The sequence below is a fragment of the Cherax quadricarinatus genome, chromosome 31 (genome assembly GCF_038502225.1).
Source record: "Cherax quadricarinatus isolate ZL_2023a chromosome 31, ASM3850222v1, whole genome shotgun sequence".
Taxonomy (NCBI): domain Eukaryota; kingdom Metazoa; phylum Arthropoda; class Malacostraca; order Decapoda; family Parastacidae; genus Cherax; species Cherax quadricarinatus.
Genome location: NC_091322.1, coordinates 22,755,852 through 22,781,545, shown reverse-complemented (window position 1 = coordinate 22,781,545; position 25,694 = coordinate 22,755,852). Strand labels below are relative to the sequence as shown.

General features: G+C 38.9%; 1 protein-coding gene across 1 annotated transcript in view; it reads left to right on the top strand.

Moving 5' to 3' along the window:
* Positions 1-25,242, top strand: part of LOC138853485 (uncharacterized) — a 51,720-nt gene extending 26,478 nt beyond the window's left edge. The window contains exons 2-4 of the mRNA XM_070090398.1: positions 18,540-18,757; positions 24,614-24,704; positions 25,130-25,242. Coding sequence (XP_069946499.1) covers positions 18,540-18,757; positions 24,614-24,704; positions 25,130-25,242 — 422 coding nt within the window. The remainder of the gene's footprint in view (positions 1-18,539; positions 18,758-24,613; positions 24,705-25,129) is intronic.
* Positions 25,243-25,694: the final 452 nt, after the last annotated feature.

Genomic DNA, 25,694 nt, shown 5'->3' with positions numbered 1-25,694 from the left:
AGATCCTTCCAAAAATTTTATAGTCCCCACATAATAACGAGATTGCACGATAATCTTTAACCGTTAATGGCTCGCCTTTAGGAACTAGGACGACCACAGCCAACCTTTGTTGTTCCCCTAAAACCCCATCCCGCTTCATGATATTGAATAAACGTACCAGAAACCCCTATAAAACGTTCCAATTTTGAAGATAAAAGTCGCTGGGCAACCCATCTATTCCTGGTGCCTTACCCAATTGTGCCCCAGATAAAGCCTCCCAAGTCTCACACTCCGTTATCAGCCCTCCCAACATCAAACGATCATGCTCCTCCAGCTCACAACGCACAAACCTACCGATTGACTGCAATGCAATTTCACTTATTCCAACACTTTGCATTTTCATTTTAACCCAAGCATCAATATACCCACTCATACCCTCCGTCGTCGTCAACACCTGATTCACTCTATACCCCTGCATACCTACCTGAACATTCAACCCCATTAACTCCATTGCTTTGCGACGTCTGTGTTGATTCCTCAACACACACGCCGACGGCCGATCTCCCCACAAAACCTCTTCGATTCCACCCTTAAGCCTTTCCCCATCAAACCTTTCGTTTTGTAAATTTCGTAGTTGCTCCTTAATTCGTTCAATTTCTGTAACAGGATAATTAGCATTCGCTTGTACATAGCAGTCGCGCAACTGCCCCTCTAAATATCGTTGGAAACCATACTGTAACTGATTATATCTCACTCCCTGACTAATATAATATTCCTTAATTCGCTTTTTGGCTATCCTTTCCCACCAATTAACCAAAGCCACATCTCCAGGTGCTTCAACCACAAGGCGTTCCCACATATGCCCAAAAGACAAACGACTTTCCTCTCTCTTCAATAAATTTACATTTAATTTCCAAAATGACGGACCCCTTCTAGGCACACCCGCAATATCTACATCCATTACCACTCCTCTATGATCCGAAAAAACCACATTTATCACACTCACTCTCCGCACTGTAACCGCACTAGACACGTACATTCTACCCAATCTCGCCGCATAATCTCGTCTAATGAAAGTATGCTCCACCATGCCACCCCCCCCACACACATCCATTAAACCCACACTCGTCAATAAATCTCCCAAGAACCCCAAGCAACAACCCGCTCCTCGAGGCTCCACGTTTTTTCGTCGTATTACACAATTCCAGTCTCCCCCTATTATCGCTACATTTGGTAAACTACGTAGATAATATACTAATACATCTTGTACAAAGTGAGTTTTAAGTTGTACATCTCCCTCGGCCGGCCCATATACACCTACAAAACTTATGTGTGCTCTACCCCATAAACCATCCACCCTAATCACTCTCCCCTCCCCCCTTTCACTATGGCGTACTACAAACGGGCTATTTTCCTTTACCAGAATGGCGATGCCTCCTTTTAACCTAGTCGCATATTCCATATACACATCGTAACCGTCCATTTCTAACTCATATCCAATTCTGTAATTGTGTTCTTGGATAAATACCACATCCACATCTAGACGCACCAAAAATTCATTAAACCACTTTCGCTTCCGCTCAGATCTCAAACCGTTAATATTTATTGTCAAAACCTTAAAGTCAATTAATGGGATTTTCCTTTCGTTCTAGGTATAGACTTTTCACTTATACATTTTACAACACCTCTATCCCTCTCCCCTTTTTTGGGAATCACCTTGATAAACTCTTGTTTCGTGGATTCACTGTTCCCTTTCCTCTCTACATCCGCCCAAGACTTTTTCCCTGGCCTTTGGGCAGGAGTAAGCACGTCGTCTGAGTCTGATGGAGTCGCAGTTCACTTTCGCGTCCTACCCTCCACCTGCATTGGGATTTCTTTAGTACTATCATGATGCACCTCCACTTCTGCTATATTCACCATCATACCATGCGACACACCAGACTCAATGCTTTCATCCGTCGCCTCACCATGATGCTCAACCGATCCCAAAATTGCACCTGGATCCTCCACACGGTTGACGATCGACTTGTCTAACAATACATCCAGTGCCTTCACTAAAGACGCCGCTACATCCTCGTCCCCCATAGTGGGCAGAGTCTCTTCAAATACTTTATTTATGTCCAGTGACGGTGATTCTTCTCGCTGTTTTGCATCCTCCAAAGCATTTTCCTGCCCTTTTTCTACCTCTTCACTCCAAGATGTCCGTTGTCGAGACGGGTGAGCATAAGACTGTTCTCGTCCCTCAACTTCCTCGACCTCTTCCGAATGTTGCTGTTGCGATATTTGGAGATTGCCACGACGCTTACCACACTGTGCCGCTATGTGGTCATACGACCCACACAGCCGACACGTCCCTCCAAACGTCCAGCATAAGGTTCAGCGGCCCACCGACCTGCAGAGGCCATATGAACCGTACCATAATTATGTAGTTCATCTTTTATAACAAATTCAGTCGCCTCAAAAGGCACATTCCTTATTTTAACCCATGTGTAGTGTCGTGATACATCATGAAGACGTACTGATACAGCTGAATTGATGGCTATCATGGTCTCTTGATACTTATCCACCACCACTTCATAGACATTTGCTGACGTCATTTTAACGAAGATCCGTGTCATCCCATTAAGTGCTACACCACATATCTCTTCATCTGCGATACCGTAGGTATCACGGATAATCGCCGGTAGTAACAAGTCCATCGTGGCTCCGGTGACAGCCCCACGGGTCAACTCAACGCAAACAGTGTTGATGGGCCTGTAGCTATGCAGCGCCATGTTGGTAAATGAGCAGCGCACGTCCTCACTACTCAAAGGTTGTGACGAACTGAGGTAGCTCGCCTGAAAACAGCAGAGGGGTGCAGAGCACAACCGCACTCTACTGTGGTCAGGCAGCGAATGCTCACACTCCCCCATACCAAGACTTATAGTCAAGGAGTATAAGAAGAATAGGCGAGGAAAAAGTTCTAACATGTGGAAGTCGCGTAAGGCAACAAATCTTTTACTGACTGTCACGACTTAACCAGTCAGAGAAATAATTGGATGAACCATTGATATACACAATATGAAACTTAAAAGCTTGGAGTGCCAATGTCCACCTTAAAAGGCAACTGTTGGTTCCCTTAAAAGTTTCTAGATATATCAAAGGTTTGTGATCCGTTTCTAAAATAAATTCTTTTCCCAGTAAATAAAATTTAAGTTTGGAGATACCCCACACAAGGGCCAAACATTCCTTTTCTATGGTGGAGTATCTCGTTTCTGCAGGAGGGAAGTTTTAAATTTAATAAATATACAGGAACTAGGAGTGTGTGTATTTTGTGCAGTAAGCACCTGACACCTATTGCAAGAACTATACTTATTTGTAACCTGAGAGTACATGCTTGGCCAAAAATAAGTGTGCTTGAGTTTATGCCACGTCTTACGATGGGCCAAGTGTTTGGTCACTGGCAAATCATGAGTCAACTGAAGAACAGTCTCTCGACATGGTTTAGGAACAACAAGGAGGGAATAATCTATCGCTGAAGAATGAGATTTAAATACAGATTTATATAAGATACCATTAATACATTCAAACTTATGAGATATGTATCTCCCGTGGATAACTTTGTTGTTAAAAGCTTGATTATGACAACCCCAAATTGAAGGGCAATCACGCTGTATATTGACAAAGTCATCCTTGGACATAAAACCTGGGAAAATAAAAGAACTTACGGTGGGAGAGTGCCGGAGGCAATACACTTACTTCCACCTGACGAGTGGACAGGAGTAGTGATGATTTCTACAGAGCGGTCTCTTCTACAGAGCGGTCTCCTCTGCTCAGCGGTCTCTTCTACAGAGCGGTCTCCTCTGCTCAGCGGTCTCTTCTACAGAGCGGTCTCCTCTGCTCAGCGGTCTCTTCTACAGAGCGGTCTCTTCCTGAGCGGTCTCTTCCTGAGCGGTCTCCTCCCAAAAGGACTTCTACAGAGCGGTCTCCTTTTCACACCTATGTGCTAATGACCTTGACCTCGCCCTCGAGACCACCTCCCCCTCGAGACCACCTCCCCCTCGAGACCACCTCGCCCTCGAGACCACCTCCCCCTCGAGACCACCTCGCCCCCCACCCGCGCCCGCCCACGACCCCCGCCCACGACCCCCCACCCGCGCCCCCCCGCGCCCCCCCCCCCGCGCCCCCCCACGCCCCCCCCGCGCCCCCCCCGCCCGTCACGCCGACCCACCGGCCCCGCCGCGCCCTCGCGCCCCGCCCGCACCCCTCGCGCCCTGCCCCGCGCCTTCTGCTGCGCCTTCTGCAGCGTCGTCCGGATCGCCCCCGCGCCCCGAATTTTTTTCCGATTTTTTTCAAATTTTTTTTGAATTTCACTTTATTGTGCTCTCCACTTCCTCGAATCAAGTTTTTTGGATTGCCCCTCCAACTTTCACCCCCACCCCAAATTTTTTCGATTTTTTTTTCTCGATAATACAAAGTCTCCATCTCCTTGGATCAAGTTTTTCTCGAAATCAAAGTCTCCACTTCCTCGAATCAAGTCTTTTGGAAGTCTCCATCTCCTTGGATCAAGCTTTTCTCTATAATACAAAGACTCCATCTCCTTGGATCGAGTTTTTTGGATTCCCCCCTCTCAGGGTAAGCATTCAAATGAACTCCTCCTATGAGGCATGGTACTTTCTCTTACTACAGGTCTAAACAAGTGTGACGTCAGTATTCCTCTCATTAATGTTAAATGAACTAAAAAGTGTGTTTACTCGGTGGTCAGTGACGTCACGTGATGGCCTCACACATACAAGCTGAATCTTGTCGACTTCCCCCTATGTCAGTGACGTCACGTGATGGCCGCACATACAGGCTGAATCTTGTCGACTTCCCCCTATGTCAGTGACGTCATGCGATGACCCCACACACACAGGCTGAATCTTGTCGACTTCCCCCATGTCAATGACGTCACGTGATGACCCCGCACACAGGCTGAATCTTGTCGACTTACCCCTACACATTTCATATACAACATAGGGAAAACATTTTCACTCTTAACCCAGGATAATCCAAATAATTTCACATTTTTTTTCGTTAATACCCACAACAATCCACAATTTCTTTACAACACAAGTCTAGACATTTTTTCTCGTTTTAACTATTTCATCTCAGGTCACTCCCCACGAAGTAACCTTCTCTCTCTCCTCCTCCCCACCCTCCCCACCCTCCCGAACCCTCACGCTCCAACCAACACCTCACAATTTTCACTCATAACCCCCAATTTTTCTCGTTTTAACTATTTCATCAGAAAGTCACCACAACACTTATAACCACTTTTCGATAAATTCACTAGTCACAATTTTACATATTACGAAGTTAATACGCACACACACCTCACTTTACTTTGGACACCTTCAAAACACTCTCATAAATCATTTGAATACTCACAAAAATACCTTTGAACATTTCCAAACAACACTGAAACACTTCCAAAATATCATTTTGAATACTCCCAAATAAGATTTGACAGCTCTAATTTATCTGCACTTACACATTTCATTAAATTACAACTCATCACCCCAAACTCCTCCCTCAATCTCCAGACTTCACAACATTATCTCAAAAACTAACTCAAACACTTTACTTTGAACATCACCAAAAAACACCATTAATTACCTTTAATTACTCCAAAAACATCATTCGAACACCCCCAAATCACCTCTGAATACTCCCAGAACACCTTCATAAGTACTCTTGCACATCATTTGAACACCTTCAAAAACACCTTTGAACATTTCCAAACAACACTGAAACACTTCCAAAACACCATTTGAGTACTCCCAAATACATCACTGAATACTACTAAAACACCACTGAATACACTCAAAACACCACCAAAATCACCATAAACTAAGATCAACACCCACATCCCACAACACCCACAACCCACATTTTTTTTTCTCGTTTTAACTAATTTCATCAGAAAAAGTCACATCAACAACCCACAACTTATAATCACTTTTCAACAACTCTAGTTCGACAACAACACCCACAACCCACAACGCCCACAACACCCACAACCCACAACACCCACAACCCACAATTTTTTTTCTCGTTTTAACTAATTTCATCAGAAAAAGTCACATCAACAACCCGCAACTTATAACCACTTTTTCGATATCTCTAGTTCGACAACAACGCCCACAATCCACAACACCCACATCCCACAATTTTTTTTTCTCGTTTTAACTATTTCATCAGAAAAAGTCACCACATCACTTATAAACACTTTTCAGAAACTCTAGTTCGACTACATTACCCACAACCCTCATCACTTACCATTTTATTCGCAATTTATTCGGTACAAATTTTTCCCCTTCTTTTAACTGAATCTTAAATGTAATGCACATTCCTCCCTACATTACTAAAATTCTAATAAATTCCTCTCCATACCCATCTCCTTGTATCCACATAAATTGATATTATACTCACAACAACTAATCTCACTACCCAAGTACTGAGACATGTTTCTACACCCTCCATTCTTTTCCAATGTTTCATAACTTTTCAATTCTATAAATTCTTTTAAAATATTCACATATTACCTTTTATTTTCAGTAAAATCCTCCCATATTTCATTAAATTTCTAATACAACCCTCCCCATACCCCTCTCCATCTCACTCACATTTCTTCACATCCATTCACCCGTTTCCCAACACACCTCTTCAGAACAAACACAAAAATCACATTTCACATTCACAAATGCATCTCATCACCCATCTCAAATCCACTAAAATCACTGTAACCAAGATATTCACAAAATTCTATAACCACCTAACACACACAGACAACTCACTTTACTTTGAACATTACCAAAAACACCATCAATTACCATTGAATACTCCAAAAAAAATATCATTCGAACACCCCCAAAACACCACTGAATACTACCCAAACTAAGATCAACACTACCAGCTAATATCCATTTTATAGAAATCCCCACATTCCTCCCTACACTAAATTTCTAATAAAATCTATCTCCTCAACTCCACATAGTTTAATATTATACTCATAACTCCACAATTTTTTCTCAGTTCAACTATTTCATCAGAAAAAAAAGTCACCCGCATTTTGACTCAGTAATATTCACATGTCACAAATTTTTAGAAAACACTCATTTTTTTATAAATATATCACAAACACATCCAACTAAGATATGATATAAATCACATTTTTAGCCACATTCCCTCAATTTCGGTAATATGAACAAAATTGATTGGGATAACATTTAGAACATTTCCAAATTACGTTGGAGCACATTCATAAATATATTGGAACACTTCCAAAATACATTAGAGTACTCCAGAATTACTTTAAACGTCTCCATTTTTGGATATTTCCAAATTAGTTTTGAAAACTTTATCTTAAAATCGAACATTATTTTCTTGTTGGTAAACACACGCAATGGTAGAAATATTTACTCGATTTCCGAATAGAAACACATTTCTCGCTCTGAGAGACTCCTTGAGCTTATATGCCTTACCCCAAAGTATTGCGTCATGATTTTTGTACACCCGTTCCCCCCTCCAACGACGCCATGAAATGCGGTTCACATACAAGGTAGAAAATCACATAGTCATCTCCTTACCGAACACCTGTGTCAACTCTGGTCAGACAGACGCCATGAAATGGTGTTCACACCCAAGGTAGATTTAAGATAATCATCTCTTTCCAGACCAACTGTGTCCTCTTGTGCTAAAATTTGGTGAGGTCACAGGGCTGACAGACACCATGAAATTAACTTAAATGAGATATAACATTTGTATTCTACCTCAATCCTTTTTTTCATGGTAAGGTTTGATTGATTTAAAATTCATCATGTCTTAAAAACTTTTATTAAACATTTCTCTTTTTAATGAATGAATGAAACATCATATATTATTAATCTTGGTGTAACAACACGCTCTAAACATCATAAATCCTCCTCTCTAAGTCTTGTTCTTCCAAGCCCCGTCACATCGGCACCTGTAAATTTTAATATATTTTTTTTATTTCATTAGCATATAATGGGGAGAAATTTGCACCATCACCTGTAAAAGATATAAACCAACTAAAAGTTACATATTTTTCACTAACCCAAACATATGCTTCTCGTTAACTTAAATATCTTCCCATTCTTGACTTAAAAGCATAATCGTACTGTGTCCCCTTATTAACTTTAATGAATTAAAAGCGTATTATGGTAGACATGATTCTTGGTGTTCAGGTAGAGAGAGAAGGTCGAAATGGTAAGTGACACATTTCATGAAGAGATAAATATGAGTTATATATATTAATTCAAATATATCTCTCTCTCACTTCAAGTTATAATTACTTCCTCATAATAATTTAAATGAATTAAACCGCTGATACAAGGTAAATAATTTTGCTTACCTTATAAGTTACTCACACATTAGGCTCAATGTTTTTATTATAATGTTTAATATCTGTGAAAAGTTCTCTCCAAATTAATTTCCACTTCTTTGTGTTGTACCATCTATGCAAAATGCACAGATTATACTGTCTATTAAATATTTGACTGACAAAGTTTTCAGATATATTGTTTTCCAAAATATAATATACCAGATCATCACTCCACTCCGTTACCATTTCATCAATGAATTTATGCGAATCAAGTTCATTTTCTAACCAATTTTTAACTCGCTGAAAATTCTTTTCACTCAATGTTTCACCATCTTTCCTTAAGAGTTGATTGACAGTGTAGCAAAATTCCAACCAAGGAAGATCTTTCACCGTTTCACAAATAACAATGAAATCGCCATGTTTCCCCATATTAGATGCTTTCCATGTGGTTTCTGGGCAATGTCTGGGGGTGACTTACACACAACTCTCCCATACACATAAAGAGTTGCTAAATAGTATTAAATGAAAAATTTCATTAAACTTACCTAAACTAGGATCAGCCATTTCAAAATCCATTTTCATAATTAATTTTTTGGGCTTTGGTATAAAAAAAGTTTGAGATAAATGACTACTCCATTCACATTCTCGTAACAATAAATTTTCCAATATTTCTTCACTCCATCGTTAAGTCATTTCTCGTACCTCAGCTACAAACACTTCTTTTGAGAGAACATGTTCCGCATCAACTTTTTTTTGAATGGGTTCGACTCTCTTAATTGTATATAACATTTCTATAAACACCACACTAGTATGTTTTGTTGCAACCACCTCCATATTCCTTCTTCTGATCAAGTGATTCCTTACCATTTCACTCCAAATATTTATACCAAAAATTTCAATCGTTGTCATCATCGAATATCATTTTTTTTAATAATACAAATACACATTACAGGGGATTTCCTCAAAGCATATATATTATCCATTGTATATTTCAAATAATATGTTTAGTCATTGTTAACTTTCCTTATTTTTCAGTAAAAAGAAATATTCAGACAATATTTTTTTTGGCAACACTTACTACTTGCTTGTGACGTCACTATCCAGCAACACGTTAAAACAGGTTAGAGCATCTTCCCCTTATTATTTTAAATGAACTAAAAGCATGACGTCACGATACTCATTGAACAAATTATCTTACCTTTAATTGTCTTCATGCATTTCCAAGTATGCACCATCGGTATAGTAATAACATGTCATAATACCATTGAAGTAAGCTATGATCCCCATCCTGTATGTCACTAAACTCGTGGTGGTTCATTCACCTATCGTCATGGTGATGCCCCGCAGTGTTTTTCACGGAACAAATTTCTCTACACATATAGTTATAAAAACTACTAACTCAACAACCCTCGTGGTGAAAAGAGTATAAGAAGACACATCCGTATTGAGTTACAAGAGTATTTAGATGGAGACGTGGAAGTTACATGTGAAAAATTTGTTACAGAAGCAAGTGTCTACACATCACTGAACTGATAAAGAAATGATTAATTCGATAGAAGACCTTGATCACAACCCTCCAAAACGAAGGAAGGTGACTGAACAATATCTCACCGATAAAGAAATGCTTATAGCAATGGAAGATTTTGAACGTGAGTTTTTAATGAGATATTATTGAGTAAATTCACCCACAATGTAATTTTTAGAAATTCTAATGAGAAATATTTTTTTTTCATTTGTTGAGTAACAAACTTAATTTTTGGGATATAATACTATATTTTATCAAAATTACAGGTAAAGAAGCAACAAAAGATGAAGAAAAATATCTTTCATTAATGAAAGGTAATATTACAAAAGATTTTAGTGGCAGTGATAAAATTTTTTAAGTACAACAAGCAAATTGTTGTGCTGTTAAATTGAAAAAGGGAGGTCTTGCTGATGCTTTAAGTCAGGTTTTACCACTTAGCAATCCATATTTATTTAGATCACCTGGATGTCATAAAGCAAATCTAGCTAGTGAAGCCACTCGTGATAAATTTGGGAGCATAAAATTTGTAAATAATGGAAAAAATAACCCCATGATTGTCAATATGTTCGCACAGTATGCGATGGGACCTCCACATAAGTATTATATGAACTGTAAAGTTGATAAGGCCTACTATAATACATGCAAATATTTAGATACAAAGAAAGGTCGTGAGATTATATTCAAAGAGTGCATGAATGATCTTGTTAAGTGGTTATTAACAGATCCCAATGGGATTATAATGGAAAAAGTTGTGTTTCCAGAAGGAATTGGATGTGCTTCAGCCGGAGGTGATTGGCATGCACACTTTTAGTTCATTTAAGTTAACAAGGGGAAAGTTCATGATTTTGCAAAGGAATTAAAAAAACGTCGTAGAAATACTGTTATCATTATTGTAAAATATGACAAATAAAATATCTCTATAATACTTTTTTTTTTGTTTTATTCACCAGCACTCTAAAACCTTATTAGGCAACTGAATAGAGATCATACGTCTGGCAGGAACGGTGATGAGTATAAACATCTCTGTTCTTTGTTGTTCATACATTAGTACCTCTTCCACCAGGGTGCGACTAACCATCTCAAGAAAATGGAGACAGCCAATAGGATGGAAAAATATTTTAAAATTGAAGAAGGAAAATTGTACGATGAAAAATATTGTCGTGACAAAGTCTGCATTATTTTCCATGCGAATTGTGTTGCTATAAAAGGATATGGTGCAAGTTATTATTTGGGTAAGAAATATCCTTAAGCTGATGTGTATCGGAGTGGAGAACCATTATTGAATCTGAGAAGATGCAGAGTTGAAGATCGTGATACCCCTGGAACTGTTATCGAGTTTGAACCTTCACCGGATCAAAGAAAATTTAATCTTCCTTATTTAACAGCCATAATAAGCCAATTTGGTATTGCTGGACCATTGGAGGAAAATACCATTTCTCAAAATTTAATTGAAAAATCAAGAGATTCCCATTTGGTGTATGGTTTAAAGAAAGATACAATCGCAGACAGAATAAGATATTTCAAGGAATCCATTGAGAGAGTCATAAAAAGTGTGAAAGACAATAAAAACATACAAGAGGTTATCTTTCTGAAAGGTATTGGGAGGTATGAAACTTCAAATGATTATATCTGGAATACACATTATAAACCTATACTCGAAGATATGATAATGAAATTTAAGGAAGAAGGTATTCGATCAACAATGGTTGTCAAAGAAGAAATGAAAAACATTAACCAAGGTCAAGAATTAGAAGATGATTCGAAGTTATTGTCTTCTAGAATTGAAGGAAGTGCTTGGTATCCCTCGTATCAACGGTTTAATTCATTTAAATTATTATGAGGAAGTAATTATAACTTGAAGTGAGAGAGAGATATATTTGAATTAATATATATAACTCATATTTATCTCTTCATGAAATGTATCACTTACCATTTCGACCTTCTCTCTCTACTTGAACACCAAGAATCATGTCTACCATAATACGCTTTTAATTCATTAAAGTTAATAAGGGGACACAGTACGATTATGCTTTTAAGTCAAGAATGGGAAGATATTTAAGTTAACGAGAAGTATATGTTTGGGTTAGTGAAAAATATGTAACTTTTAGTTGGTGTATATCTTTTACAGGTGATGGTGCAAATTTCTCCCCATTATATGCTAATGAAATAAAAAAAATATATTAAAATTTACAGGTGCCGATGTGACGGGGCTTGGAAGAACAAGACTTAGAGAGGAGGATTTATGATGTTTAGAGCGTGTTGTTACACCAAGATTAATAATATATGATGTTTCATTCATTCACTAAAAAGAGAAATGCTTAATAAAAGTTTATAAGACATGATGAATTTTAAATCAATCAAACCTTACCATGAAAAAAAGGATTGAGGTAGAATACAAATGTTATATCTCATTTAAGTTAATTTCATGGTGTCTGTCAGCCCTGTGACATCACCAAATTTTAGCACAAGAGGACACAGTTGGTCTGGAAAGAGATGATTATCTTAAATCTACCTTGGGTGTGAACACCATTTCATGGCGTCTGTCTGACCAGATTTTATTGATTTATTTATTTATTTATTTAGAAATTTTAGCATACATACAGAGGTACAAAAAAAAAAATACAGGTAAGAGCAGCATGCCAAAGCCACTTATATGCATAGCATTACGGAGTTGACGCAGGTGTTCGGTAAGGAGATGACTATGTGATTTTCTACCTTGGATGTGAACCGCATTTCATGGCGTCGTTGGAGGGGGGAACGGGTGTAAAAAAATCATGACGCAATACTTTGGGGTAAGGCATATAAGCTCAAGGAGTCTCTCAGAGCGAGAAATGTGTTTCTATTCGGAAATCGAGTAAATATTTCTACCATTGCGTGTGTTTACCAACAAGAAAATAATGTTCGATTTTAAGATAAAGTTTTCAAAACTAATTTGGAAATATCAAAAAATGGAGACGTACAAAGTAATTCTGGAGTACTCTAATGTATTTTGGAAGTGTTCCAATATATTTATGAATGTGCTCCAACGTAATTTGGAAATGTTCTAAATGTTATCCCAATCAATTTTGTTCATATTACCGAAATTGAGGGAATGTGGCTAAAAATGTGATTTATATCATATCTTAGTTGGATGTGTTCATGATATATTTATAAAAAAATGAGTGTTTTCTAAAAATTTGTGACATGTTGTGAATATTACTGAGTCAAAATGCGGGTGACTCTTTTTTCTGATGAAATAGTTGAACTGAGAAAAAATTGTGGGGTTATGAGTATAATATTAAACTATGTGGAGTTGAGGAGATAGATTTTATTAGAAATTTAGTGTAGGGAGGAATGTGGGGATTTCTATAAAATGGATATTAGCTGGTAGTGTTGATCTTAGTTTGGGTAGTATTCAGTGGTGTTTTGGGGGTGTTCGAATGATATTTTTTTTGGAGTATTCAATGGTAATTGATGGTGTTTTTGGTAGTGTTCAAAGTAAAGTGAGTTGTCTGTGTGTGTTAGGTGGTTATAGAATTTTGTGAATATCTTGGTTACAGTGATTTTAGTGGATTTGAGATGGGTGATGAGATGCATTTGTGGATGTGAAATGTGATTTTTGTGTTTGTTCTGAAGAGGTGTGTTGGGAAACGGGTGAGTGGATGTGAAGAAATGTGAGTGAGATGGAGAGGGGTATGGGGAGGGTTGTATTAGAAATTTAATGAAATATGGGAGGATTTTACTGAAAATAAAAGGTAATATGTGAATATTTTAAAAGAATTTATAGAATTGAAAAGTTATGAAATATTGGAAAAGAATGGAGGGTGTAGAAACATGTCTCAGTAGTTGGGTAGTGAGATTAGTTGTTGTGAGTATAATATCAATTTATGTGGATACAAGGAGATGGGTATGGAGAGGAATTTATTAGAATTTTAGTAATGTAGGGAGGAATGTGCATTACATTTAAGATTCAGTTAAAAGAAGGGGAAAAATTTGTACCGAATAAATTGCGAATAAAATGGTAAGTGATGAGGGTTGTGGGTAATGTAGTCGAACTAGAGTTGCTGAAAAGTGTTTATAAGTGATGTGGTGACTTTTTCTGATGAAATAGTTAAAACGAGAAAAAAAAAATTGTGGGATGTGGGTGTTGTGGATTGTGGGTGCTGTTGTCGAACTAGAGATATCGAAAAAGTGGTTATAAGTTGCGGGTTGTTGATGTGACTTTTTCTGATGAAATTAGTTAAAACGAGAAAAAAAATTGTGGGTTGTGGGTGCTGTGGGCGTTGTGGATTGTGGGTGTTGTTGTCGAACTAGAGTTGTTGAAAAGTGATTATAAGTTGTGGGTTGTTGATGTGACTTTTTCTGATGAAATTAGTTAAAACGAGAAAAAAAATTGTGGGTTGTTGGTGATGTGGGTTGTGGGTGATGTGGGATGTGGGTGTTGTGGGTTGTGGGTGTTGTGGGATGTGGGTGTTGATCTTAGTTTATGGTGATTTTGGTGGTGTTTTGAGTGTATTCAGTGGTGTTTTAGTAGTATTCAGTGGTGTATTTGGGAGTACTCAAATGGCGTTTTGAGGATATTCAAAGGTGTGATTATAAGTTGTAGGTTGTTGTTGTTGTGACTTTCTGATGAAATTAGTTAAAACGAGAAAAAATTGTGGGGTGTGGGTGATGTGGGTTGTGGGTGATGTGGGATGTGGGTGTTGTGGGTTGTGGGTGTTGTGGGTGTTGATCATAGTTTATGGTGATTTTGGTGGTGTTTTGAGTGTATTCAGTGGTGTTTTAGTAGTATTCAGTGGTGTATTTGGGAGTACTCAAATGGTGTTTTGGAAGTGTTTCAGTGTTGTTTGGAAATGTTCAAAGGTGTTTTTGAAGGTGTTCAAATGATGTGCAAGAGTACTTATGAAGGTGTTCTGGGAGTATTCAGAGGTGATTTGGGGGGTGTTCGAATGATGTTTTTGGAGTAATTAAAGGTAATTGATGGTGTTTTTTGGTGATGTTCAAAGTAAAGTGTTTGAGTTAGTTTTTGAGATAATGTTGTGAAGTCTGGAGATTGAGGGAGGAGTTTGGGGGGATGAGTTGTAATTTAATGAAATGTGTAAGTGCAGATAAATTAGAGCTGTCAAATCTTATTTGGGAGTATTCAAAATGATATTTTGGAAGTGTTTCAGTGTTGTTTGGAAATGTTCAAAGGTATTTTTGTGAGTATTCAAATGATTTATGAGAGTGTTTTGAAGGTGTTCAAAGTAAAGTGAGGTGTGTGTGCGTATTAACTTCGTAATATGTAAAATTGTGACTAGTGAATTTATCGAAAAGTGGTTATAAGTGTTGTGGTGACTTTCTGATGAAATAGTTAAAACGAGAAAAATTGGGGGTTATGAGTGAAAATTGTGAGGTGTTGGTTGGAGTGTGAGGGTTCGGGAGGGTGGGGAGGAGGAGAGAGAGAAGGTTACTTCGTGGGGAGTGACCTGAGATGAAATAGTTAAAACGAGAAAAAATGTCTGGACTTGTGTTGTAAAGAAATTGTGGATTGTTGTGGGTATTAACGAAAAAAAATGTGAAATTATTTGGATTATCCTGGGTTAAGAGTGAAAATGTTTTCCCTATGTTGTATATGAAATGTGTAGGGGTAAGTCGACAAGATTCAGCCTGTGTGCGGGGTCATCACGTGACGTCATTGACATAGGGGGAAGTCGACAAGATTCAGCCTGTGTGTGTGGGGTCATCGCGTGACGTCACTGACATAGGGGGAAGTCGACAAGATTCAGCTTGTATGTGTGAGGTCATCACGTGACGTCACTGACCGCCGAGTAAACACACTTTTTAGTTCATTTAACATTAATGAGAGGAATACTGACGTCACACTTGTTTAGACCTGTAGTAAGAGAAAGTACCATGCCTCATAGGAGGAATTCATTTGAATGCTTACCCTGAGAGGGGGGAATCCAAAAAACTCGATCCAAGGAGATGGAGTCTTGGTATTATCGAGAAAAAAATTTGATCCGAGGAATTGGAGTCTTTGTATTATCGAGAAAAAAAAAATTGGGATGCAAGTGGGAGTTCATTTGAATGCTTACCCCCAGAGGGGGGAACCCAAAAATTTGATCCAAGGAGATCATAAGAATTTCGAAACCCCATAGGGGGGAATCCAAAAAACTTGATCCGAGGAGATGAAGTCTTGGTATTATCGAGAAAACTTGATCCAAGGAGATGGAGACTTTGATTTCGAGAAAATTTGATCCGAGGAATTGGAGTCTTTGTATTATCGAGAAAAGCTTGATCCAAGGAGATGGAGACTTCCAAAAAACTTGATTCGAGGAAGTGGAGACTTTGATTTCGAGAAAAACTTGATCCGAGGAGATGGAGACTTTGTATTATCGAGAAAAAAATTCGAAAAAATTTGGGGTGGGGGTGAAAGTTGGAGGGGCAATCCAAAAAACTTGATTCGAGGAAGTGGAGAGCACAATAAAATGAAATTCAAAAAAAAATTTGAAAAAAATAAACGTTTGGGAGTTATTACGAGGACGTGGTCCATGTAATGTAACCAAGTGACGCTTGAAGGGATGATGTTGGCGAAGTGTTCGGGCTCTAGGTGTTCCATGTATAAGTCGGTTAGGACGGCACTGATGGGGGACCCCATTCCCATGCCGTAGGTTTGTTTGTAGAGCCTGTTATTGGAAGAAAAACAGTTGAAATTAACACAGAGTTCAATCAAGTCAACAAAATCTCCGGGAGGTAGAGGAAGATTAAGGTCCTTATTGACTTTACGTCGTAGAACCTCGATGGCTTTTGTGGTAGGTACTTTTGTGAAGAGGGAAGTCACGTCCAAACTGCTTAGTTTCTTGTTACGGATGGAGAGGTTTCGGATGCGGTTGAGAAGGTCGCCTGTGTGTTTAAGATGAGCGGGGCTGATGGTCCCCAGAAAGCAGGAAAGATGTTTGGCAAGATCTCCGGCTAGTTTGTGTGGTGCACTGCCTATACCTGACGTGATGGGTCTGAGAGGAATATTATGTTTATGGGTCTTGGGTAAACCATACATTTGTGCTGGTTTAGGGTTGCTAGGTAACAAGTACAGAAGTTTCTTCCCTTCTCTACTGCGTTTGAGTATTTGTCTGTTTTTTTATAGAAAATCTCTGGTGAGTGTCTCCCACTGTTGAGTGCTGATGGGTTCGTATGTAGACTGATCACTCAAAAGGTCCATCATTTTAGTGTTGTAGTCACTGATGTTGAGTATGACGACTCCACCTCCTTTGTCGGCGGTGGTGACGATAATGTTGGGGTCGTTGGCGAGGTCGTTAAGGGCAGTGATGTATCGTCTAGGAAGATTAGAAGAAGGAGGTTCACATAAAGCTGCAGTGAGAATGCCCTGTATATAACATTTCTGGAAGTTTCTGTCACTGTGTCTGTGGTTCCTGGTAACTAGGTTGAGTTGATAGTTCGGTTTATTTGAGTCCCAGACTCAGTGCTTGTTTCTCGTAGTCAGTTAAGGTGCGTGACGATAGGTTGTTTTTCAGGAATGGGGTCCCCCATCAGTGCCGTCCTAGCCAACTTATACATGAAACACCTAGAGTCCGAACACCTCGCCAAGATCATCCCTTCATAGTGTTTGCTTACGTGTCTTTCTAAACCAACTTGTCGGTATTTATTACCAAGGTTTATACCAAGCTCCAGTCTCCTTACCTGTGCTTCAGAATCTCTACAACCACTGTGTTGTAAACACCACCTCCAAGGCTGAGGGACTGATTACCTCATCTTTTGTATATAGTTCTTCTGTTTTCTAATTATGTCCTAGAATTTGTATTGATAAAGCCACTGGATGGCGAAACGTCTACAGTAAAGATAACCAGATGTTGCACAAGTGTCTTAACTTTCATATCCTCTGTGTCCATGTACTGTTTGTAACTGCTTGACAAAGCTCCTCGAGACCGAAACGTTGCCACAATACAGTGTCACATTAGTTGCACTTGTGTCCTTTTACTTTACATATTTTCGGTAATTCTACCAACATTATTACAATTTTAACTTTAAAAGTCATCCACTTTTACACTGTAATAATGTTGGTAGAATTACCGACAATATGTAAAATAAAAGGACACAAGTGCAACTAATGTGACATTTTTATTGTGGCAACGTTTCGCTCTCCAGGAGCTTTGTCAAGCTGTTCTTGATGAACACGAGACAAAGCTCCTGGAGAGCGAAACGTTGCCACACGAGACAAAGCTCCTGGAGAGTGAAACGTTGCCAGAATAAAAATGTCACATAAGTTGCACATGTGTCCTTTTACTTTGCAGTTTTACACTGGACAAAGAATGGCGTTCTCTCACTTGACGTACAGACACCGCAATTGTTTACAAAAATTGTTTGCAGGAGTGAATGGGTGTGGATGCAAGTTAAGGACCAACTAGACGCTACGACTGTTATGTTTTTAGGCAATATTCGCTAGTTAAAAAAGATTTATTTACATATGTTTACTAGTGTTCGATCCTTGTTATGTTATCTTCTGCGTTAAGAAGGTGGCATCTCAGGTATGATCTTGAGAAGAGGACAACGGAGCACTAGGTGGAACGTGTGTATCCACTACTTGCATTAATCATCGGTAGTCTTTTCTTATCACTGTGTACTTCCATAATCTACTGGTGAGCACATCACAGCAATCGTTAACGCTCATAATATACGTTTTGTCTTCCCCAGAAAGCTGTGGGCCGCCCATCAGAGACAAGCAGATAATATACGACCTGTATTCAGAGCCTCAGTATTGCCTGTGGTATAAGATGGATGTAAAGAACACCCATGTGGATATCACATATTTCGTCACTAAATTACCTGAAGAAAATCTAACAACTGTGTGCAGTGAACAGGTGTTGTCTAACACCCAGGAATATAAGAGTATTTCTTCATCTTTCATTAAGGTAAGTTTAGTCAACAATGGAAGGTAAGTTGTTGCTGAAGGCAGAATAATAGAGGACATGAATGTGTGGAAATGCTATAAGCTGGACGCCTGTGACTAGGAAGGAGCGAAATGACTGTATGATGGACACTAGAACTTAAAAAGATAGGTGACTGGGGGATGAAATTTTTTTTTTTATATTTTATTTAAAGCAATGCAAATACAAGTTGATATAAAACACAGAACAGATTAATACACAAGAATCCAACACAGCGACACCTCAACCAGGTCGTCTAAATACATGCAAAAGATTAATATTACATAGAACAATGTAACACTGAAGTTCAACAAAGCTCAAAGGCTACCTATGCACATGTTTATTTACCAATAAAAGATCGACACCATGCCTAACCCTTCTAGGGTAGGGTAGGTGCCTGAGCCCGAGCCTTTAGCTCATAAGACTGTCATTCCCATTTGCCCCCTTGGGGCGGGGATGGCAGACCGGAGAGGCCTAGCTTGTGGCTAGGCCTGGGGACAGTTGGTCCCAAAGATGAGGAGGTACTTGTGCCTCCTCCCATGGGAGACTTAGGTCTCAGACACTCCCTAAAGAGGGAGCCAAGGCCGGGCCACCACTTGGACAAGGCCCGGGCCGGGGGAATACCGGCGAATTTTTAATAATAATAAACACCAATGAAACTAACATCACCACAAAATATAAAACATTGCTACAAATACAAGCGAAGATAAGTATACTAAAATGTCACAAGACCTTAAATAATACTAACACAATGTGAAATATTACATGCCAAACACATGTATACAACTACCAATAAAGTTGGTATTACCGGTAATGACTGAAACTCATTACACATTAATTATCCCCCTCCCCTTCACCCCGAATGGATATGATCGTTATCACCAACATGGTAACTTTAAGATCCTAACTTGACATATATGAATAAACTAAGTGGTAATTATATAAGTATTGGTGAAACAATAATACCAGACACAGTACAATGAATAAAAATACTAACATAAGGGAAACATGGCCAAGTCAAACAAATTACAGTGGTATTACACTCACCAGACTGTGATTACACATCATACGCACAGGTTCATACACATTCGCCCGTTACATTATGCAAGGAGACGACCCCGTTTCTACCCCTGACAGCCCATCCTACATTAGCATTTACCATCCCTACCCTGCCCCTCCCACCTAATTTACAAATTTAAGAAAACCTCTAATGTTAGTTCTCTTTATCCCTCTGAGAAAGCCCGCTCCCACCTTCTCCCATAAATTTCTCTGTTACGGCACAACGTTTTATAAAACGTAACTGCCAATACCCGCCTCTTCACCTCACTGACCCCTTTCCCCCTCATTCCCCACGTTATGTACACATAATCTACCATAATGTACTCCACAGCCCTAATAATACTCTCATCCATACCCCCCACGTCAAGACTTAATGCCCGCAGAACAGAAATGTTTTTACCTCTTATCCTATGCAGCACCCTGCTCTACCAACCCCTGACGCTCCCCATCCCCTCACAAAAATACACTACGTGGAACGCAGAATCCTCCCCTCCACATATTCCACAGACCCCCCCCCCCCCTCAACCACCCGTCTAGCCCGTAAAACCACACCCGACGGTAAAATCCCATGCAAAAAACGATACATCACCTCACGCCCACGGGGTTGTAACCTTAACCTACTGAACCTTCTCCATATACTTCCCCAGTCATACATGGGGAAAATCCCCTCCACCGGTGCCACAACCCTCTCCACTAACAACCTACACAGCCTACTTATTTTTACCTTACCCAGATCCCTAACCAACACCACTGCCCTCAAAATAGTTTCACACTCACGCAACTCTACCCCAGAAAACATATGTTTCAATCTACTGTGTATCTTGACCAAACCCCCCCACCCACACCCTCCCTCATCACCTCCCTCTTAATGATGATACATTTGACCCTCCGCTTTAAATTCATTAAACCCAACCCCCCCTGACGCACAGGTAACATTACCACATCCCTTTTAAGCCAAACACAGCCCGAACCCCACAAAAATTTAAAAATCCGTCTAAGTATATTTGCAATTGCCGTCCCAGTTAAAGGGAACACGGTTGCCACGTGCCAAACCTTACTATACAATAAGACATTAATAACAATGGCACGCTGCACAAGGGTCAAATGATAAGGCCGCAATGCTCCCAAGCGACCCAGAATCCTGTCTACCAACCTGCCCGAGTTTTCCGCACGTGCAACATCCAGATCATCTGCATAGATAAGACCACAAATTTTTAATGAAGTCACCCGCTTCGTCACAACTGCACTACCCCACTCAACCCTCCCCGCCCAAGCTCCTAACCCCATGACCATGGACTTCTCTGAATTCACTCTCATACCAGTTGCACGTGCGAACGTGTCGACTACCCCATCTAAGGTGTTCATTGACATCCCCCCCCCTAACCAGAACAGTAGTATCATCTACATACCCTATTAGAGCTGGCCAAACCCTCCCAACTCCACTCCCTTCCCCCTCACTAATACCCATTTGCTGCTCCACCATTCTATAAAAGGGGTCCTGTATGCACGCAAATAAAAGCTGTGACATAGGACACCCCTGTCTAAGTCCCCTACCCATTACAATCCTCCCCCCTAATCTTCCATTAATCTATACTCGCGCCATTGCCCCATGATATAACGTATCTACCCATCCCACTATTTCTTCCCCAAAATCCTGTCTCCTAAGGATAGCTCTCAATGCTTCTCGCTCCACTCTATCATATGCTCCTTGCCAGTCTAGAGCAACCAAGATGGGGATAAAAAATAAGTGATCTGAGACCAAATAATGAGAGTATGCAGAGCATAGAGAAATGGAAAATGTGGATTATGAACACTAAAGGAGAGGAAGGTAAGGAATTAATGTAGGATAAACTCTATGTTATTAGATGGTAAGGAATGTAAGATAGAGTACTGCCAACTAAATATTGGAGAATAGAACAGCTACATATGGAAGTAAACTAAATACTAGATAATATAAAGGTGAGAAAAGAGGTGCACGTCCGTTGCTACTCCATCGGAGAAAGGTATCCCAAAGGTGTACGTCCGTTGGTACTCCATCTGAGAAGGGTATCCCAAAGGTGTACGTCCGTTGGTACTCCATCTGAGAAAGGTATCCCTAAAGTGTACGTCCGTTGCTACTCTATCTGAGAGGGGTATCCCTGAAGTGTATGTCCGTTGCTACTCCATCTGAGAAAGTTATCCCATCATCTCTCAGAGTAAAGCAAATGTTTCTAATGACATTAAATCGTAACGTTGAAGATTTGATGGTAGAATCAGGAGTCATTCACAAGTTATCTTATGGGAGATAATATCCATTTTTTCAATAAAAATTAGACAATTAAGACCTATACCACCCAAATTCTGAGGAAAAATTCTTCCCATTACGATTTACCTTCGCTTGAGGTTTGAAGCTGATCAGGAGAGCTATTCTCTAGTTATTGTATAGAAACTAATTTATTTAATAACAAAACTGGCAAATTAAAATTTGCCTGGCTTGAATTATTATTATTTTGTTATTAAAATTCACCAGCACTGACAGCTTTAAGTAAATCAGAAAAAAGTATTGTCCAGTAACTGACCTAAATCGAGCCATTACAAGTTTTTCACAGTTTAAATTTTCAAGACAGATTGAATTTACGAGGCCTCAGTCTCCTTATTTATCAGTGGTAATATTAAGACGACCAAAGAAACGTTGTTTTGTTAATCAAAAACTGACAAACTGAGACCAGTTCAGTTTATAACAACGTAAACATTGTATTTAATAAAGCTCACCGACACTAAAAGTTTGAAGCCAGTCAGAAATGGCATTATTCAGATTTGACAGATTACATCAATTCCACGTTTTCTTTCTTTTTTTAATTGATGTTTTGACTTTTTTTGCTCGCGAATAAAATAAACTAATTGAATAGTTTCCTATCTATTAGATGCATTAGTCATTAAATATTAACACCGTCCAAAATCTATTTTCTTAATTACGTTTCAAGTAATTTAACAGGACAAAAATACATTGTTTTACAAACATGTAATTAATAAACTGTTACCAAACCTCTCCAACAACAATCTCAACTTTTTTAATTAGAATATACTTTTTTTGGATGTTGGAACACATCAGAACGTCTTCCTCAGGTTAAAGTCTCGTGGATACAACATTTCAGGAACGTCCGATACATCACTGACCAGAAGACACACGCAGGTCGCTGCAACAACCGTTACCCATTACTTTAAACCAGCAATAAAAATTTGAGGCCGATCGGATAAGGCATTCTCAAGGAAGAATGAAAAGAAAAAATTTGGCAGCCACTTGAAGGTGTCCCTTCAGGGATAGTTAATTCTATTCTATACTATTCTTGGTGATTTACCGGTATGGATCCCAGACCGGGTCTCTTCCAGTTTGGTGACCCGGCATCGGGTCGGTTATCTTCTTTTCTCTTACTTGCGGGGCAATCCTTCGGTGGGATTGGGATAGCTAATAACTGTTGACTGGACACAAGAAGAGAGACCGTAGAGAAGGAACTTGAGAATAAGAAGGGAAGGAATGACTGGATATTAAAGAATAAGACAATGAAGACTGACTGTTGACTGGACACGTGAGATAAAAGATAATGTAAGACTGTCGCTTTAATATTTGGGAATAAGAAGATACAGTGAATATTAGAGCATAAAAGAATGAAAGAATGGTTGTAGAAGGGATAGTATAGGATTGGCAAGGATTGTATCATATTAACCTTTATACTAGAGGATAGGAACGTGAACAATGACTGCAGGCTGGACACTAGAGGATAGGAACGTGAACAATGACTGCAGGTTGGACACTAGAGGATAGGAACGTGAACAATGACTGCAGGTTGGACACTAGAGGATAGGAACGTGAACAATGACTGCAGGTTGGACACTAGAGGATAGAAACGTGAACAATGACTGCAGGTTGGACACTAGAGGATAGGAACGTGAACAATGACTGCAGGTTGGACACTAGAGGATAGAAACGTGAACAATGACTGCAGGTTGGACACTAGAGGATAGAAACGTGAACAATGACTGCAGGTTGGACGCTAGAGGATAGGAAGGTGAAGAATCTGTAAGATGAATTCCAGAAAATAGGAAGGTGAGAAATGGCTGTAGAATAGTGAGAATCGTAAGGGATGGAATGACTGCAGACTGGATGTTAGAGGATAGGACAATGAGGAATTACTGAAGGCAGGATACTAGAGGACTAGAAGGTGAAGAATGTTTGTAGGTTTATTACTAGAGCGTGGAAATGGATGAAAATACAGAAAGCTGGTTATTAGAGAAGAAAGGGAGGAATTACTGTAGGCTGGATATTAGGTGACTGGAAGGTGAAGAATGTTAGTTGGGTGTATACTAGAGTATATCAGAGTATACTAGAGTATACCAGAGTATACTAGAGTATACCAAAGTACACTAGAGTATACCAGAGTATACTAGACAATACCAGAGTATACTAGAGTATACGAGAGTATACTAGAGTATACCAGAGTATACTAGAGCATAACAGTATACTAGACTATACCAGAGTATGGGGACGAGAGGAATTACTGTAGGTTGTGTACTAGAGAACAATAACTAGAGGAATTACTATAAGCTGTATATTAGAAGATAGGAAGAGAGTTACCTAGACACTTAGAGAATGTCGATAAATTCCGGAGATAAATTCCAACGTTAGAATGTTGTAATACCAAATTTACTGATTTTCAGCCTTGACATTTTATAGAAGAAATAAAAGACAAAAATATAACAAACGAACCACATATATAAATATAATTTTTCATTTTTCTCTTACAGAACAAAAGAGAAATCAAAAGTATTTACAATGTAACTATACGCGGCAATGCTACAATGGAATGGATCAAATGCAATAATTCTGAGAGTTTTCGTAAGTTTGCAAGATTACTCACTTTAATTTTAAGTAATTTTTGGAGTTGCAAAGTTTCTCTGAGAAATTTGTCTTCACATGACAGTTTAATTTTTGCTTCTATTTTGTTTATTTTTTGTAGACTAAGTTACATAATGTTGCTTTAGATTTTGACAAGAATATCACTTCTTTTGTTTGTATTTCAAATTTTACAACTAATTATATTCTGTTTATATTCTTCTTAATTATTCATATATTGTTTGTAGAATTAAACATTCTTGTTAGCTAGTTGGTACATTATTCATTACGTTTTTACTGTTCATTATAAAGTTGCAGAATAGTTAGTTACATTATCTTTTTATCTTAACAATTACTTAAATTCTGAAAGCAAGGCAGTCACTAAAATTAATATTTTCAATAAGTACTAACCATGAATACTCACATAGATTCCGACCAGAATTTTCTCTCAGATCTAGACAATAATAAGCTCACCGCTGATACACAACCAGTCAAGCGAAAACAGGAACATCTCAACTTTCTGCTAGAGTGCCCTTCTTGAATTCCTATTTGTTTAACTAATTTTCAATATTCTCAGAGAAACCTAACTGAAACATGTCACATTAGACATATATAACCTAACTTAATACACACCCATCTATAACTGCAGACCAGATCAAGAAGGAGGTGGCACTGTGCTATACACACTCAACCAGCAGCCCCCAAGATAAACACTGGCAATATATATTTGATTTATTTACAGTTAACAACATAAGAACCTCAGTATCAAGAGGTATTGTTTAGAGAACTACAGACACCAACATAGTCACCTTTGGTTGTTTAGAGAACTACAGACACCAACATAGTCACCTTTGGTTGTTTAGAGAACTACAGACACCAACATAGTCACCTTTGGTTGTTTAGAGAACTACAGACACCAACATAGTCACCTTTGGTTGTTTAGAGAACTACAGACACCAACATAGTCACCTTTGTTTGTTTAGAGAACTACAG